This window comes from Hylobates moloch, unplaced genomic scaffold (genome assembly GCF_009828535.3).
Source record: "Hylobates moloch isolate HMO894 unplaced genomic scaffold, HMol_V3 SCAFFOLD_15, whole genome shotgun sequence".
Taxonomy (NCBI): Eukaryota; Metazoa; Chordata; class Mammalia; order Primates; family Hylobatidae; genus Hylobates; species Hylobates moloch.
The window spans coordinates 63,665,063-63,683,321 of NW_026652290.1; the positions used below are offsets into that span (position 1 = coordinate 63,665,063).

The 18,259-nt window shown below is 37.4% G+C and overlaps 1 protein-coding gene across 3 annotated transcripts in view; it reads left to right on the forward strand.

Moving 5' to 3' along the window:
• USP34 (ubiquitin specific peptidase 34) overlaps positions 1-18,259 on the forward strand; it is a 297,846-nt gene that overhangs the window by 203,106 nt on the left and 76,481 nt on the right. For all 3 annotated transcript variants that reach the window (XM_032176545.2, XM_032176542.2, XM_032176541.2), the window contains exons 39-43: positions 663-767; positions 2,592-2,647; positions 2,751-2,871; positions 15,441-15,624; positions 16,052-16,212. In XM_032176545.2, the coding sequence (XP_032032436.1) occupies positions 663-767; positions 2,592-2,647; positions 2,751-2,871; positions 15,441-15,624; positions 16,052-16,212 (627 nt within the window). The remainder of the gene's footprint in view (positions 1-662; positions 768-2,591; positions 2,648-2,750; positions 2,872-15,440; positions 15,625-16,051; positions 16,213-18,259) is intronic.

Sequence of the window (18,259 nt, forward strand, 5' to 3'; positions counted from 1 at the left end):
GGTCATTTGACTACTGTATGTGATTTTTTACCAAGAGGATAGTAGTTATATACTGCTTAAGGTGACAGCATTGTGACACATTGTGTCCATGTTACTACTAGGAAGAGACCGATTTCAGCTCTGTGGTCTCTCTCATGGATACTCTATTTTAGAAATAGCATTTATTCTCACTCGGTTCTGGGCCTTGTGTTAATAAGTTGACTGATTAAAAAATCATAAATGGAGCTCTCTTCTCTAGTAAGTCACAGTTTTTTTTTTAATTTATCTTTATGATATTCGGAATTTTAAATTTTATTTCCTACCCTAGTGCATATACTAGTCTTTAAAAGGCTTCTACTACATAATAAATGTAGAGCCCACTTTTTACTAATCCCAGAAATTCAGTGTGTTGTTGGATTTACATTATTTTCCTCCTTATTCATATCTTTTTTAATGTCAGTAATTTGAGACATATTTTTCTAAAAGTTCTTATGTTTGTCATTTTTATGCCTGGTTATTCTGATTTTACAGAAACTAAGCGTGTACTCTCCATTTTAAAAAAGATTTTGAATACTGTTTAGTTGATACAGGAATTTATTTCATAAAGTCTCTAGTTTCTTAAATGTATTATAATTTTATTTATTTTTAAAATGTTTTCACAAAGTGTAAAATTTTTTTAATAGATAGATGATTATGAGGAAGAACCAATATTAAAACCAGGATGTAAAGAGTATTTTTGGTTGTTATGCAAATTAGTTGACAACATACATATAAAGGACGCTAGTCAGGTATGTTCAGAAAATTATATACTATTCTATGTATTCTATTCTTGTTAATATGAATTATGACTTACATGTTCATGACTTTATTGGTTATTAAGTGTACTTTATTAATCTATAACTTGGTGGTGGTGTCCTATTTCTACTATATTTGTGCTTTTCCACCTTATTCTAATTCCTTTCGTGTTTTTACTCTGACCTCAGTTGAAACGTCTTCATCTGGTATCTATCCATAATTTCCTGTCTCTTCTCAATAAGATATGTGGATGTAACATCTTATTTGGAAAGGGAAATGTAGATTTTAAATTTAAAAATACAGCTTTCTATAATAGCATGTAGTTTGGAGTCCCAAATATGTAAAATAAAATTGCAGTTCAAATGGAAGTTACTTTAAAGAAACACTGTTAGTTTTTGCATATCTAATTTTCTTATACTAGACTAAAATGACATTTCCATTCAAACAAAGTAATGTTTAAAACAAGTAAATTTCAGGCCAGGTGCAGTGGCCCACACCTGTATTCCCAGCACTTTGGGAGGCCGAGGCGGGCGGATCACAAGGTCAAAAGATGGAGACCATCCTGGCCAACATGGTGAAACCCCTTCTCTACTAAAAATACAAAAATTAGCTGGGCATGGTCACAGGCGCTTGTAGACCCAGCTACTCAGGAGGGCTGAGGCAGAATCGCTTGAACCTGGGAGGCGGAGGTTGCAGTCAGTGAGCTGAGATTACCCCACTGCACTCTAGCCTGGCGACAGAGTGAAACTCCGTCTGAAAAAAAAAAAAAAAAAAAAGTAAATTTCAAAGCAAATCTTGCCACATAAAGACTCCGTTTTTTCCATTGTACATAAATTTAGTCAACTAAAATGTGTCTAAGTTGTCAATTCAAAAGAAAATGAGAAACACATAAAGAAGATCCTTTGAAATATTTAGGACACATTTTTCTTAAACTTTTAAATGTATTTAAATCAAAGTTCAATATGTTCACTTTACATTTAAAACTTCTGTGGTGTTTATACTTTTTGCTTTTTAGTTAACATCTGAATTCTTAGAATCTACTTTTCATTTGAGAAATAATTTAAAAAATTAGTATTGAGCAAGTTTTAATATACTTATTAATTAAAATATTGATGCCAAATAAACATTGTACTTTAAAAAAAAAAACAAACCTGGGTTTGCCCATTTGAGCTAAAATGGGAATCTGATCTTGCTTTCTTGTAATTTTCCTTTTTAGAGATTTGGGTTTCCTTGAGGGGACTCAAGTTAGATTTTGTGAAGTCTGTTTTAATGTTGTTGCTTAGTTATAATGAGAAGTAAAGTGTTTTTTTTGGAATGAACTGTAGAATTTAGTTTATTGTTAAAAGTCTAATTTAAAGGTATTGTTAAAAACAAACCTTGGTGAATTGTGTGTGAATTACATCTCAATAAAGTCATTAAAAAAAAACAAAAACAAACTTTAGTGTCTTCTCAGTAGATTACTATGACTTTTTTTTTTTAATTATACTTTAAGTTTTAGGGTACATGTGCACAACGTGAAGGTTTGTTACATATGTATACATGTGCCATGTTGGTGTGCTGCACCCATTAAATCGTCATTGACTTAATTTATTATCAACATTCCACTGATTCGTTTTTGTAGAATGATCAGTGATGTGTTTAAGACTAATTTGATTAATTGACATAATGTATAAGTAAAGAGTAGATGTATTATGTTTATAACTTATTGAATTTGGGAGAACTAAATTATTGTTACCTATAAGGAAATGATTTTAATAATTTTATGTTTGGTAAAACATAAAATTATATTTGAATTTTTATTTTCTTTTTGTATTAAGACAACGCTCCTCGACTTAGATGCCTTGGCAAGACATTTGGCTGACTGTATTCGAAGGTAAAATTTGATGTGAAATTGACATTTATATTGTTGAGGAAAGATAAAAGACATAATTATGTGAACTATCTTGTTTGTGCGTATTTTTTTTCTTTTTTTGTAGTAGGGAGATCCTTGATCATCAGGATGGTAATGTAGAAGATGATGGGCTTACAGGACTCCTAAGGCTTGCAACAAGTGTTATTAAACACAAACCACCCTTTAAATTTTCAAGGGAAGGACAGGTAAGTGTTAAGATAATCAAATGTTTCTATGAAATGTGATTGAAATTTTTTGTTGTTACATTGTGTATTAGTCCGTTTTTACACTGCTGATAAAGGCATACCCGAGACTGGGCAGTTTACAAAAGAAAAGGGTTTAATTCGACTCAGAGTTCCACATGGCTGGGGAGGCCTCACAATCATGCTGGAAGGCAAGTCGGAGCAAGTCACATCTTATGTGGATGGCAGCAGGCAAAAAAAGAATGAGAACCAAGCGAAAGCGGTTTCTCCTTATAAAACCATCAGATCTCAAGAGACATTCACTTATCACAAGAACAGTATGGGGGAAACCGCCGCCATGATTCAGTCATCTCCCACCAGGTCCCTCCCACAACAATGGGAATTATAGGTGATATAATTCAAGATGAGATTTGGGTGGAGACACGACCAAACTATATCACATTGTATGTGGATATGTTAATTTTTTTAAACATACAGACATAAAAATTGCTAGAACTTAATTACCAGCAAGAAAAGCAAATTTTGAATAAATTGAATTCTGGAAATATAAAATAGGGACTTGTTTTTAGAATGCAAAATCAGATGTTAATTCCTGTGACTGACTGTATATAGAAAGGTAACCTAAGGCTGAGCACGGTGGCTCATGCCAGTAGTCCTAGCACTTTGAGTGGCTGAGGTAGGTGGATTGCTTGAAACCAGGAGTTCGAGACCAGCCAAGGCAACATGGTGAAACCTCATCCCTACAGAAAATACAAAAATTTGCTGGGTGTGGTGGCACACACCTGTAGTCTCAGCTACTCAGGAGGCTGAGGTGGGAGGATTGCTTGAGCTCAGGAGGTCGAGGCTTCAGTGAACCATGATCACACCACTGCACTGTAGTCTAGGTGATAGAAGGAGACCCTGTCTCAAAAAGAAAAAAGGTAGCCTCTATTTTATTAGTGTACTTTCTATAGAATTGTATATTTTGAATTACCGTCCTAAACTGTGAATCATATCCTAATACAGTGGAATTAGTAAGTAGTCATTATTGGGTACTCCTTTCATATTTCAAAGACCTGTGTGACATGAAATCTATCTCTGAATATTGGAAACACTTCATGAGTCTGTACCAACAAATGTCTCATTATGATTGTCTCTTGATTAAATAGTTCATCTTATCTTACCATTGGTACATTTGTCCTGGTCATTGAAGGAATTTGTTATGGTCTGGAGAGCTGTTATCTTAAAGTTACTGAACGTGTTAGGAAACAGCAACCAAAAGGATAGAAGATTGTCCTCATAGGCATAGACTAAAGGATTCTTGAGATCAACTTAAGATTACAGTCTTATCTGTTTGAAATCTTTGCTGCTTCCCCAAATGCACAAAACTCCTTCTTGTGCTATTTCTTTCAGGTTTTTTGCCTTTTCCATTATACTCACTGGAAATGGTTTCATAGATTTACAGCCTTGTTGATTGAAGTCTTCTGTATAAACTAGTATATAACTTTTATCCCCAAATATAAATATATTAATTGGTTTTTCTGATAACGTTGTAAAGTGAAAGTCATTGTTAAGAAAAAGTAATTTTAGATAGTACAAAAAAAGAATATTCCCATTTGGTTTGATTTCCTCTCATGCTGTGGTGATGGCCTTCCAGGACTTTTCATGGATACAGTAAATATGCATGTATAAAATTCATATTTATAGAAATTTTACAGTTTATAAATAGTATTCTGTGATCGATTTTCACTAAAAAATGAGTACATTAAAAAAGAAAATGTATTTTTAAAAATTGACTAAGAGGCAATAATTTAAATCTTTGACATTTATGAAGTTATAGAAAAAAACTGTAAAGGCAGCATCTTTGCATACTTGTCCCATTATTTGCTCAAGAACTCTTAAAAGTGGCCGGGCACGGTGGCTCACGCTTGTAATCCCAGCACTTTGGGAGGCCGAGGCGGGCGGATCACGAGGTCAGGAGATCGAGACCACGGTGAAACCCCGTCTCTACTAAAAATACAAAAAATTAGCCGGGCGTGGTGGCAGGCGCCTGTAGTCCCAGCTACTCGGAGAGGCTGAGGCAGGAGAATGGCGTGAATCCGGGAGACTGAGCTTGCAGTGAGCCGAGATTGCGCCACTGCACTCGAGCCTGGGCGACAGAGCGAGACTCTGTCTCAAAAAAAAAAAAACAACAAACAAACAAAAAAAACAAAACAAAAAAAAGAACTCTTAAAAGTAAAATATGTTGATTTTAATCCATAGTTTATATCAGTATACAAAAGGATACATCAGTTTACACTTGTAGCCACACTGTATGAGAATGCCTTTCTCAAGCATCTGCAGATTCTTTTGTCACTGAGATATTTGCCAATTTTGATGTTGCTTTAGTTTTATTTCTTTGTTAATTGGTGAATGAGTTTCTTTCCATTTATTTATTGTTTGTATTTGGTATTTGTTCAGTCAGTATATGGTTTCCCATTCATTTGTAAAAGTTATTTATTTTGAATATGTCAGCTCTTTCTGTCGTATTTGCTGCATATATTTTTTCCAAAGTCTTATTTCTCTTTATTATTACTATTTTTTTTACTTCTCTTCTGTTTATTGATTTATACAAGTTGTTATCCTAGGACAAATTTTTGAGGCTTTAAAAGGTGGATATTATTAGACCCGATTTTGACAGATGATGCAACTGAGGCATAGACAGGTTAAATGAGTTGTGCATGACTGAGTCACTTACTCTTCACTTGACCAAGCTTTTAACCATTATGCAATACTGTCTACATGTGATAACACATTAAACACAGTGTTCTGTACTCTGCTTTTTGTCACCTATCTTAGAGATTTTCAAATTCAGTATATAAACAGTTCATTTCTCAAAGAAAAAAAAGGGACAGGGTCTCCTTATTCAAGCTGGAATGCAGTGGCACAATCATAACTCATTGCAGCCTTGAACTAATGGATCAAGTGATTCACCTGCCCCAACCTCCCAGGTATCTAGGATTATAGGCATACGCCATCACGCCCAGCTAATTTATTTATTTATTTATTTTTGTAGAGATGGGGTTTTGCTGTGTTGTCCAGGCTGTTCTGAAACTCCTGTCCTTAAGTGATCCTCCCGTCTTGGCCTCCCAAACTGTTGGGATTACCAATGTGAGCCAACGCACACTGCCATGCTTGGCTATTCGTTTTGTAAAAGTAACTTCAAAATATTATTATTGTTTTTATCTTTTTTTTTTTTGAGACGGAGTCTTGCTCTGTCGCCCAGGCTGGAGTGCAGTGGCGCAATCTCGGCTCACTGCAAGCTCCGCCTCCTGGGTTCATGCCATTCTCCTGCCTCAGCCTCTCCGAGTAGCTGGGACTACAGGCACCCGCCACCACGCCCGGCTAATTTTTTGTATTTTTAGTAGAGACGGGGTTTCACTGTGGTCTCGATCTCCTGACCTCGTGATCCGCCCGCCTCGGCCTCCCAAAGTGCTGGGATTACAAGCGTGAGCCACCGCACCTGGCCTATTGTTATTATCTTTGAGACGGGGTCTGGCCATGTCACCCAGGCTGGACTTTAGTGGCATGATCTCAGCTCACTGCAACCTCCAACTCTCAGGCTCAAGCAGTCCTCCCACCTCAGCCTCCCAAGCAGCTGGGACTATAGGCAGGCACCACTATACCTGGCTAATTTTTAAAAATCTTTTGTAGAGACGGGATTTCGCCATGTTGCCCTGGCTGGTCTCAAACTCCTGGGCTCAAGCAATCCTTCTACCTCGGCCTCCTAATGTGCCAGGATTACAGGCATGAGCCACCATGCCTGGCCCAGAATATTTTATCTGCATATATGTAATATATTTAGCTTCCTAATGATCAACATTGTCTTAAACTATTTCTAGTGATATTATAGAGATCTTTATACATTTAAGACATAGATTTAGGAAACGTAGGAAGACATTCTAAAAGTTAGAACTGCTAGTTCATGGAGTATACATTTATGGTTTTGGTTATGTTAAAAAACGAAAACCAAGTTAACTGTCTATGGAGGCTGAGCCCATTTATGGTTGTACCTACAACCTGAGATTAATTTCCAATTTTCCAACATTTCTACCAACATACTATACATTTAGATAATTTCTACCAGTCTGATAGGTGCAAAAAGATTCTCTTGGTTTTATTTTCTATTACTTTTATTAGTAAGGCTGAACTTCCCTTCAAGTGTTTGAAAGCCATTTGTGTTATCTTTTTTCTGACTGCTCAGATCCTTTTCCTTTATCCCTGTTATGTATGTTATAGTCCTTAACTAATTTGTAGAATATTTTATATTAAGGAAACTATCTCATTGTAATATGAATTGCAAGATTTTTTTTTGTCTTGACTTCATGGTTTTTGTTATTCTTGTTTCTTATTTATTTATTTATTTATTTGAGACAGATTCTTGCTCTGTTGCCTAGGCTGGAGTGCAGTGGCATGATCTCAGCTTACCTCAACCTCTACCTCCCAGGTTCAAGCAATTCTCCTGCTTCAGCCTCCCTACTAGTTGGGATTACAGGCATGCACCACTATGCCTGGGTAAATTTTGTATTTTTAGTGGAGACCGGGTTTTGCCATTTTGGCCAGGCTGGTCTTGAACTCCTGACCTCAGGTGACCCGCCCACCTTGGCCTCCCAAAGTGCTGGCATTACAGGCGTGAACCACCTCACCTGGCCTGCTTATTTTCTAAGCAGAATTTTTTTTTCATGTAGTCAGGTTTATTGATCTTTTACAGCTACTAGATGTTGTGTTATACTTTAAAAACTCCCTGTTTTTTCATGCTTTCATAACTTAATATTTTACATTTTTCTATCAGGAAATTATTTAGGTGAAAGGAATGAAATGGATAACTTTTTCAGATATGTACCCAGTTATCCTAATAATTAACCAATTTATTTTTTATCTACTGATTACAAATGCTTCCTTTTTCAAATAAACTACCATATGTATTTCTGGACTTTCTGTTTCATCTTATTGATTTGTTTGTTCATTCACCAATATCATATCTTAATTATGTAGATTTAAGTTAATATCCTGTGGAGATAGTCCCTTTGTTTTTTGGGACAGTGTCTCACTCTGTCACCCAGGCTGGAGTGCAGTGGTGCAGTGGCTCACTGTAACCTCTGCCTCCCAGGTTCAAGCAATTCTCCTGCCTCAGCCTGCTGAGTAGCTGGGACTACAGGCACCCGCCACCACGCCCAGCTAATTTTTGTATCTTTGACAGAGAAGGGTTTCACCATGTTGGTCAGGCTGGTCTCAAACTCCTGACCTCAGGTGATCCTCCTGCCTCGGCCTCCCAAAGTGCTGGGATTACAAGCATGAGCCACCACGCCTGATTGAGGTAGTCCATTTTCATTATTATTTCTTTTCAGTATTTTCCTGGCTGTTTATTTTTCCACATAAACTTTAGAATCAGTTCATCTAGTTCTTTAAAAAAATAAAATTGTGTTACTTTTTTGGTTGAGATTGTATTGTATTTCCAGATTGATGCAGAATTAACTTTATGATACTCAATTTGCCTGTGAAAGAGTATGATTTGTTGTATTTATGCAAAGCCAATCGTTTTATGTTTTTTATTTTAAAGATTTTTTTTCCTACAAAATTTAGGTTTTAAGTATTTCTTAGTAGGTTTATTCCTAAGAGTTTTGTCCTTTTTGTTGATATGGAATCATTGCTTATGTTTTTTAACTGGTCATTTATGTATAGTAAGAATTTGTGTATACAATTGTTGCAGGCCATCTGAAATTGACTTATTGTTGGTAGACTGTTTTCAGTTATCTTTAGCTGTTAGTGTTCTTTGGTTCTTCATTTGTTTTTGGTTTATTATCTGCAAGTGATTCTTGTTTTTCTTTTATTTTCCCCAAGCAGACTCATGTCACAATCATCTGCAAGTAATTCTATTACTTCCTGTTTTAGAAGTTTGACTCTTTCCATTTCTTCACCAAATTTTTTCTCAAACATTCAGAGTAATGTTAAGTTAGTTATTTTTAGCATTCTTGATTGAAAAGGTGTTCATGTTCATGTAGTCAAATTATAATTTCCCCTTGGTTTCGGTGTTAAGGGAAGACTTCAGAAGCTTTCATACAGGAGAGGTGTGATCTGAATTAAGATTTTAAAGGGTTTACTCATACTCTAGTTGGAAAATTAGTCTATGGGCAAACTCAAAGGGCAAATGTATGAGTCAAGGGATCCGGTTAGGAAGTTTTTCAGTGGTTCCAGAGAGGGACAATGGTGAAAAGTGCTTTGACGTGGAATATTTAATGAAGGTAGAGCTTACAGGTCTCAGATTTGGATAGATATGTTGGATTTGAGAGAGGTTAATAAAGAGTGACTCCTAATTTTTTTTTTTTTTTTTTTTTTTTTTTTTGAGTTGGGGTCTCCCTCTGTCACCCAGGCTGGAGTGCAGTGGCGCAATCTTGGCTCATTGCAAGCTCTGCCTCCCAGGTTCACGCCATTCTCCCGCCTCAGCCTCCCAAGTAGCTGGGACTACAGGCGCCCGCCACCACGCCCGGCTAATTTTTTGTATTTTTAGTAGAGACAGGGTTTCACCGTGTTAGCCAGGATGGTCTTGATCTCCTGACCTCGTGATCCGCCCGCCTTGGCCTCCCAAAGTGCTGGGATTATAGGCGTGAGCCACTGTGCCCGGACAAGAATGGCTCCTGAATTTTAAGCCTGAGAAGCTAAGGGAATGATAATGCCAATTTTTAAGAAAAGGAAAACTCAGAAATGGGAGAGGGTAATGGGCGGTAAAACCAAGAGTTCTGTTTTGGAAATGTTAAATTTGAAATGTCAATTAGATATCGGAGTAGAGGTATTGAAGGCAGTTGGTTTTGTTGTAATATTAAGGAAAATATGCCTTAACTCCAAGATATTTAAAATCTCTTCTACTCTAATGATTTTTACTTTTTTCCTTAAGTATTTAGAAAAAATACTTCTAGAACTTAATTTCATGCAGGATTTGGTAAATTTTTTCTATAAAGAAACATGATAAATATTTTACACTTTGCAGCTGCATAATAACCTGTCATCAGCAACACTACCACTATCACTACTACTGCTTCCTCCTCCTTCCCCCTTCTTCCCCTCCTTTCTCCTCTTTCTTCCTTTTACCTTTCCAATGGTGCTAATCTTCATTCTTCCTTTTTCTTTCTCCTCCTCCCTTCCTTTTTCTTCCTTTTTTCCTCCTTTTCCATTCCTCCTTCCTTCTCCTTTTAAACTATGAGTATCATTCCTATCTCTATTGCCTTGCATAGTGTCTAAAAACTATGTTGAGCAAATGGATGATTGCAACTCAGACCTGATTCTTAGAACTGACAGTCAAACAGTACATTTGTCTTATGCAAAATTTACGTGTACCTTTACAAATTATGGCTGCTCATGATATTTATACTTCATGGAAATAAATAATAGTTATTAAAAAGAGATATCATCAGAGATTTAGAAGATCAGATTGCATTGACATGATTAGGAAAGGCTTTGAAGAAGATAAAGCTTCGCCCAGGTTGGAGTGCGGTGGTGCGATCTCGGTCCACTGCAACCTCTGCCTTCCAGGTTCAAGTGATTCCCCTGCCTCAGCCTCCTGAGTAACTGGGATTACAGGCGTGTGTCACCACACCCAGCTAATTTGTTGTTGTTGTTTTTGTTGTTGTTGTGTGTGTATGTGTTTTTTTTTTTTTTTTTGTAGAGGCAGGTTTTCACCATGTTGGCCATGCTGGTCTCGAATTCCCAACCTCAGGTGATCCGCCCGCCTTAGCCTTCCAATGTGCTGGGATTACAGGCATGAGCCACCACGGCTGGCCAGATACAGCTTTTTTAATGGTCATCTTTTGTAGAAAAGTAAGGGAAACATTTAAGTCATAGGAAAGAATATTAATAAAAATTAAGTCATAGGAAAGCACTGGTTTCATGCAGAAAATTGGTTGGTTCAGTTTAGCCTATGTTTTAGGAAGTATAGGAGAAACTTGGTGGCCATCTATTGTGGGCACAGGAAATTATTTTTATATATAACATAAAAGCATTATTGTCTTAGTCTGTTCAGGCTGCTGTAATAAAATATTGTAAACCGGGCCAGGTGCAGTGGCTCACGTCTGTAATCCCAGCACATTGGGAGGCCAAGTCAGCTGGATTACTTGAGCTCAGGAGTTTCAGACCAGCCTGGCCAATGTGGTGAAACCCGGTCTCTACTAAAAATACAAAAATTAGCCAGGCATGGTGGTGCGTACCTGTAGTCACAGCTACTTGGGAGGCTGAGGCACGAGAATCCCTTGAACCAGGGAGGTGGAGGCCACAGTGAGCCGAGATCGTGCCACCGCACTCCAGCCTGGCAACAAAGCAAGAGTCTGTCTCAAAAATAAATAAAATATTGTATACTGGGTAGCTTATAACAACAGAAATTTACTTTTCACAATTCTGGAGGCTGGGAGTAGTACAAGATCAAAACTCTGGCAGATTCATGGTGTCTTGTGAAGGCCTACTTTTTGATTCACGGATGGCACCTTCTCATGGAGCCCTTAGATGATGGGAGGCGTAGGAGGTCTTTCTACTGCTTCTTTCATAAGGGCAGAGTCCTCATGACTTAATAACCTTCCAAATGTCCCACCTTCTAATACCATCACATTGGTGGTTAGGTTTCAACATACAAATTTCAGAGTGACAAAAACTTTTAGGCCATGGCAATTACTTTTGTAATTTTAGGCTGGGAAGGGATGGGATGAAGAGAGATTGGCTAATGAATACAAACATACACTTGGGAGTAATAAATTCTAGTGCTCAGTAGCACAGTAGGAAGACTTGTTAAAAATTTTTTTTGTGTATTTCAAAATAGCTAAAAGGGAGGATTTGAAATATTCCCAATAAAAGAAATGATAAATGCTTGAAATGATAGGTATTCCAAATACCCTGATTTCGTCATTACACATTGTATTTGTGTCAAAATAGAATATATTCCATTAATATATATAATTATCATGTATCAGTAGATAATTGTAAAAACAGGAGCCTTTTAAGGTTTTGATCAAATAATGTCATGGATGTGCATTAACATAATAAATCTGGTAATGGATTGAAAGCCAGCAGAGTGCACTAGTCTTTAAACTTTTATTGTTTACATATTTCTTAAAGAATCTTGAAAAACCTAGGTGTCTCCTCACAGATTTTTTAAATTTGTAAATTTTTGAATTTTAAGTCTTTGTAGACAATATACATTCGAGAAATTATTGAAATTGGTGTTTTCAAAGACAAAATTATGGTCCTCTTTTAGATTAATGAAATGTAAGTGCTGTAGCAACTTTTATTCATCTCTCTTAAAATATATAAACTCTCAGCTATAATCCCAGCACCTTGTGAGGTTGAGGCAAAAGGATTGCTTGAGCCCAGGAGTTGGAGACCAGCCTGGGCAACCTGGTGAAACCCCGTCTCTATTTAAAACAACAACAACAACAAAAAAGCCAGGTGTGGTGAGCCTCTATAGTCCAAGCTACTCAGGAAGCTGAGCTGGGAGGATTGACTGAGCCTGGGAGATCGAGGCTGCAGTGAGCCATGATCCCACCACTGTACGCTAGCCTGGGTGATGGAGTAAGATCGTCTCCAAGCTCTCCTTTCTGAAATTTTACTTAGCTAAATTTTTTACTAATTCCTCCACAGTATTTCCACTTGATTCCCCCACAGAATGTAATTGTAATGTATTTATTAGTATCTTTGAACATCTTTTATTATTTGCCTATCACACTTCTCTACAACAAAATATATATGTTAATAAAAATTTTCCTGTGTATATGATATTGTCTTAAATTTCTTCTATATTTAGTTATTACATTACATTTGTTATTAGGACATGGCAATTAAAGGAGCACAAATATACTTTGTTTTGCCAAACTAGTAAGAAACATTAAAACATGAAATTTTACTGAAAATATGCATCAGTGAGAAGGATGGGCCTTATTAATATAGTTGTAGGTGAATTTTAAGCTAGAATGATAGTGTTCATTAATTCTCTCTTCCTATTTTCTATTTTTATATATGTGAATTCTGAAAAACCTTATTTACATAATGTTTTTAGTGCACATGGAAGTTTTTGATAACTTTTTAAGTTGAATTTCTTCTGAATTATAAGTCAAAAATTACACTATGATCTATTGCTGTATTAGTCCATCTTGCGGTGTTATAAGGGAATACCTGATGCTGGGTGTAAAAAAAAGAGGTTTATTTGTTGAGGCCTCAGGAGCCTTTTACTCATGGCAGAAGGCCATGAGAGAACAGCTGTGTCACATGGCGAGAAAGGGAGGTGGGAGGTGCGAAACTTTTTTTTTTTTTTTTTTTAATAACACCTCTTGCATGAACTCAGAGTGAGAACTCACTCATTCCTGTGTGGTAGGAACCAAGCTCTTCAGGGATACACCCTGATGACTTGAACACCTCTCACTAGACCTCACCTCCAACATTGGGGAGCACATTTCACCATTAAATGTGGTGAAATAGGATTACAGACGTGAGCCACAGCACCCGGCCCAGTTTGCAATATTTTATTACAGCAGCCTAAACAAACTAAGACAATAATTCTTTTATTGGTCAAATACCCAAACCATATCAATCACCAAAAACTATTTTTAATATTCCGTCAGGTCATAGTTTGAGTAGGTTCTTCTTTCTGTGAAGTATATGAGTAGGTTCTTTCTGTGAAATATAAAGGCTTATAAAAATAAGCCCTTTGCCAGGCGCAGTGGCTCACCCTGTAATCCCAGCACTTTGGGAGGCCGAGGTGGGCGAATCACGAGGTCAGGAGGTCGAGACCAGCCTGGCTAACTTCGTGAAACCCCATCTCTACTAAAAATACAAAAAATTAACTGGGCACGGTGGCTCACGCCTGTAATCCCAGCACTTTGGGAGGCCTAGGCAGGCGGATGGATCATGAAGTCAGGAGACCATCCTGGCTAACCCGGTGAAACCCCATCTCTGCTAAAAAATGCAAAAAATTAAGACCGGGTGTGGTGGTGGGCACCTGTAGTCCCAACTAATTGGGAGGCTGAGGCGAGGCGAAGCTTGGGGTGAGCCGAGATCACGCCACTGCACTCCAGCCTGGGTGACAGAGTGAGACTCCGTCTCAAACAAACAAAAAAACCTACAAAAAAATTAGCTGGGCGTAGTGGCAAGTGCCTGTAATCCCAGCTACTCAGGAGGCTGAGGCAGGAGAATTGCTCGAACCTCGGCGCGGCGGTGGTTGCAGTGAGCCAAGATTGCGCCACTGCATTCCATCCCAGGTGACAGTGAGAATTGTCTCAAAAAAAAAAAAAAAAACAAAACTCCTAACCACTTTCCATATTTCCTAGCTAAACTTACTTTTCTTTTCTAAGAACTATGAATTACACATTCTTTAACAATAGATGAAAGAGGTGAGGTCATTATGGAAAAATATTTCAAAAATTTCTTTTTTTGGTACGTCTTTCAAGAGTTTCCCTGACCACCCCCAGGTTTGTTGATTCACTAACTCACAGAACTCAGCATATAGTCATACTTATGGCTAAGATTTATTACAGCAAAATGATACAAAGCAAAATCATGAAAATAAAAAGGTGTAAAGGCGAAGTCTGGAGGAAGCCAGTCGCAACTTTCCAAGAGTTGTCTTCCATTGGAGTTCCACAAGATGTCCTCAGTGAGCATAACAATGCATGTGATGTATTGTCTACTAAGAACGTTCTCTTGAGCCTAGGAATCCTTGGTTTTATCACAGGGTGGCTCATGTAGGCACATAGTGACTGGATAACTGACCATAGTTCATAACTGGAGTTCTGCCCAAACTCCAGGCTCCTGAAAGGAAAACAGGTCTTTAGCATAAACCCGTTAGGCACAGTGAGCCGCTGTTTTCACTTAAGAGAGTTTTGTATCAATGTAGGGAGCTGTTCACTTACCAGTGACGTTTGCAGACTGTAGGCAAAGGTCAGCCTTTCTGTGGGTATCAAGAGTCTCAGTCTTACTGTGCTCTCTCTTTTCTGCACAGTACTCCAGGAGTTTTATACTGCAGAACAATGTACCATAGTACTATTTGGGATGTGTGAGGGTGATAACTTGGTAAAATAACAAAGGACCAATTAGAAAAGAACAAGTGGAAAAGATAACCCAGCACCTACTTTCTCAGACTAAATTTTGGAAAAAGTACAATAGTCCTACCTTTCAACAGTATAAATAAACTGTTGATTTTGCCACTGTTATTGTTGCTATTATTTATTAGTAGAATAAAGTAAGGGGAAAGTTAATGCAGAAGCACCAGTCAGACTTGTCAAGGGAGTAATGAGGCCTTAACAAAAACTTTACATCACTTAATGGAATAGAAAATAACAACATTGTACGTGAAGAGTCTAAGAATGAGCTTATTATGTATCAAAAAGGAGAGAAGAGTAAAAGATGATCGCTGCCTTCGTTTTCTGTAAGAGAAATGAACATAGGACTTTCAGATGATGGTATATCATGCTGCTATACGTTTTTGAGTGGCTTAATTGTAGCCTGTCATCCTGTTTATATGTTAACTATATTTTGAATGTAATTAATATCTCAGTTTAGATAACATGTTTCCATTTACTCCACAGGAATTTTTGAGAGATATCTTCAATCTCCTGTTTTTGTTGCCAAGTCTAAAGGACCGACAACAGCCAAAGTGCAAATCACATTCTTCAAGAGCTGCTGCTTACGATTTGTTAGTAGAGATGGTAAAGGGGTCTGTTGAGAACTACAGGCTAATACACAACTGGGTTATGGCACAACACATGCAGTGTAAGCATTCTTTTTTTCCTTTAATCTTTATAAATTTTGAATTCAGTAATAAGATTTTGAGGGCACTGTTTAACAAAAGAATCTGTTCTTCACACACTTTAACATTATAAATGATTATTGGTAGGGTGTTATTAAAGTTAAAAAGTAAACATTGATGTGAAGGACCTTTTTATATGCATTTTAAATACTTTGGCTTTTTTTGTAAAAGTAATTTGGGGCCAAGTAAAATCAAGTTTTAAAAGTCTTGAATTTTTAGATAATAAATTAGTTTTCATGTGTATTCTTTTTTTATTTAAAAAATTCTGTATAATGTTCTATATATAATAATGAGGTAACTAATGGAGGTAGAGGCTGTTAATGTAAGCAAAGTACATTATGTTTCATAGTTTGTTTGGGGGGGATCTTTTCCTCCCTCTTTCTTCAGCAGCCCATGCACCTTATAAATGGGATTACTGGCCTCATGAAGATGTCCGTGCTGAATGTAGATTTGTTGGCCTTACTAACCTTGGAGCTACTTGTTACTTAGCTTCTACTATTCAGCAACTTTATATGATACCTGAGGCAAGACAAGCTGTCTTCACTGCCAAGGTAGAATTTTCCTCACTTTAAAAATCAAAATTATAAACCAGATTTTAATATTTGTTGATAAATTTTTATTTCAATGTAGTAAGTATTGTTTGAAAAAATAATTTGTGAATAAATAAGAGTAAATTTGATTACAGTAACTAGCTAATGTGTTGTATTTTACATAGTTTTACATTTTAGTAGATTACTCCTAATGCTGTAGTACAATTTAGTTCTCAAAGGAATACACAGCTATGGAATATACATGCTCAGTGTATACAATGAATATCATGTTGTCAGTAAAAACACATTCGCTGGGAGAACATACGAGAATAAAAAAAAAATAAATAAATACATATTTTTATTACAGAGAAAATAAGGAAACCCTGAATCCAAGTAGAGAAGTATTACCAGAATCACTGAGCTTGTTTCTTTTATATTTATCCCAAAGTGAATTGGATTGTGGACCTAATTTGTTTGTGTAAGCTCTGCTTCATGTTATTTTTATTCACTCTCTAGTTTTCATTCTTTTTTACCGTGGGCTATTTTTGTTTGTTTTTTAAAATAGTAAATAGAGATGGGGTCTCTCTGTGTTGACCAGGCTGGTCTCCCAACTCCTGGCCTCAAGCAATCCTCCCATTTCAGCTTCCCAAAGTGCTGGGATTACAGGTGTGAGCCTCCATGCCCGGCCAACCATGGGCTATTTTTTAGTTTGCCTTTCGTACTGCTTTTAGAGTTTTTTGATGAACTTCCCTTATACTTGCTCTTGGATTTTTTTATTTTTATTTTTTTGAGGCAGGCCTCAGTGTCTGTCACCCTGACTGGAGTGCAGTGGCGTGAGCACAGCTCACTGCAGTGTTGACCTTCTGGGCTCAAGTGATCCTCCCACCTCAGCCTCCTGAGTAACTGGGACTACAGGCATATGCCACCATGCCTAGCTAAGTTTTTTACTTTTACTTTTTGTAGAGACAGGGTCTCACTGTGTTGCCCAGGCTGGTCTCAAATTCTGGGCTTACGAGATGCTTCTACCTTGGCCTTCCAAAGTACTGGGATTATTGGTGTAAAGCTACCAAGCCTGGCCTCACCATGTTATCTTTTGTCTTGATTTCTTTTTCCCTATTAAGTATTGCGGTGCTTTATATACTTTCTCTGAATTCTTTATTATGTTTAAGATACTCTTTAAAATCTCCAGTTTATAGTTTACCCAAGTGGTTCTGGGTTTTTTGGCTTTAGTTATTGATATTTGAAAATTTGTCTCTGTACATTATGACTAAAAGTAGTTGAATGATTAGTTCATTTAGCTTATGGAAATATTTCTGAATAAATTTGGTATACCCATCTGCGTAGTCTTATAAAAGCAGTTGTTATTGAAGAAGCATGTTTTCAGTGGTTTTCTTTCTAGCTGGCAACTTGGTCATGTTTCTTGGTTTTTCTTCTTCATATTGATAACCACCTTTAAAGCTATTAACACTTCTAGGAATTAGTAGAAACAGAAGGAACACTCAGATGTGCTGATTATGAGTAGATCTCATAAACGGTATTTTTAGTTAAAAACTAAATTTACAAGCAGAAACAACCCCATTAAAAAGTGGACAAAGCAGCTTGGCCAGTATGGTGAAACCGTATCTGTACCAAATATACAAAAATTAGCTGCGCGTGGGTTGTGGTGGCTCACGCCTGTAATCCCAGCACTTTCGGAGGCAGAGGTTGGCGGATCACGAGGTTAGGAGATCAAGACCATGCTGGCCAACATGGTGAAACCCCGTCTCTACTAAAAATACAAAAAAATTAGCTGGGTGTGGTGGCGGCTGCCTCTAATCCCAGCTATTTGGGAGGCTGAGGCAGGAGAATCCCTTGAACCCAGGAGGCGGAGGTTGCAGTGAGCCATGATGGCGCCAGTGCACTGCAGCCTAGGTGACAGAGCGAGACTTTGTCTCAAAAAGAAAAAAAAAAGCCTTTGGCCAGGTGCAGTAGCTCACGCCTGTAATCCCAGCACTTTGGAAGGCCGAGGCGGGCGGATCACCTGAGGTCAGGAGTTTGAGACCAGCCTGGCCAACATAGTGAAACCATG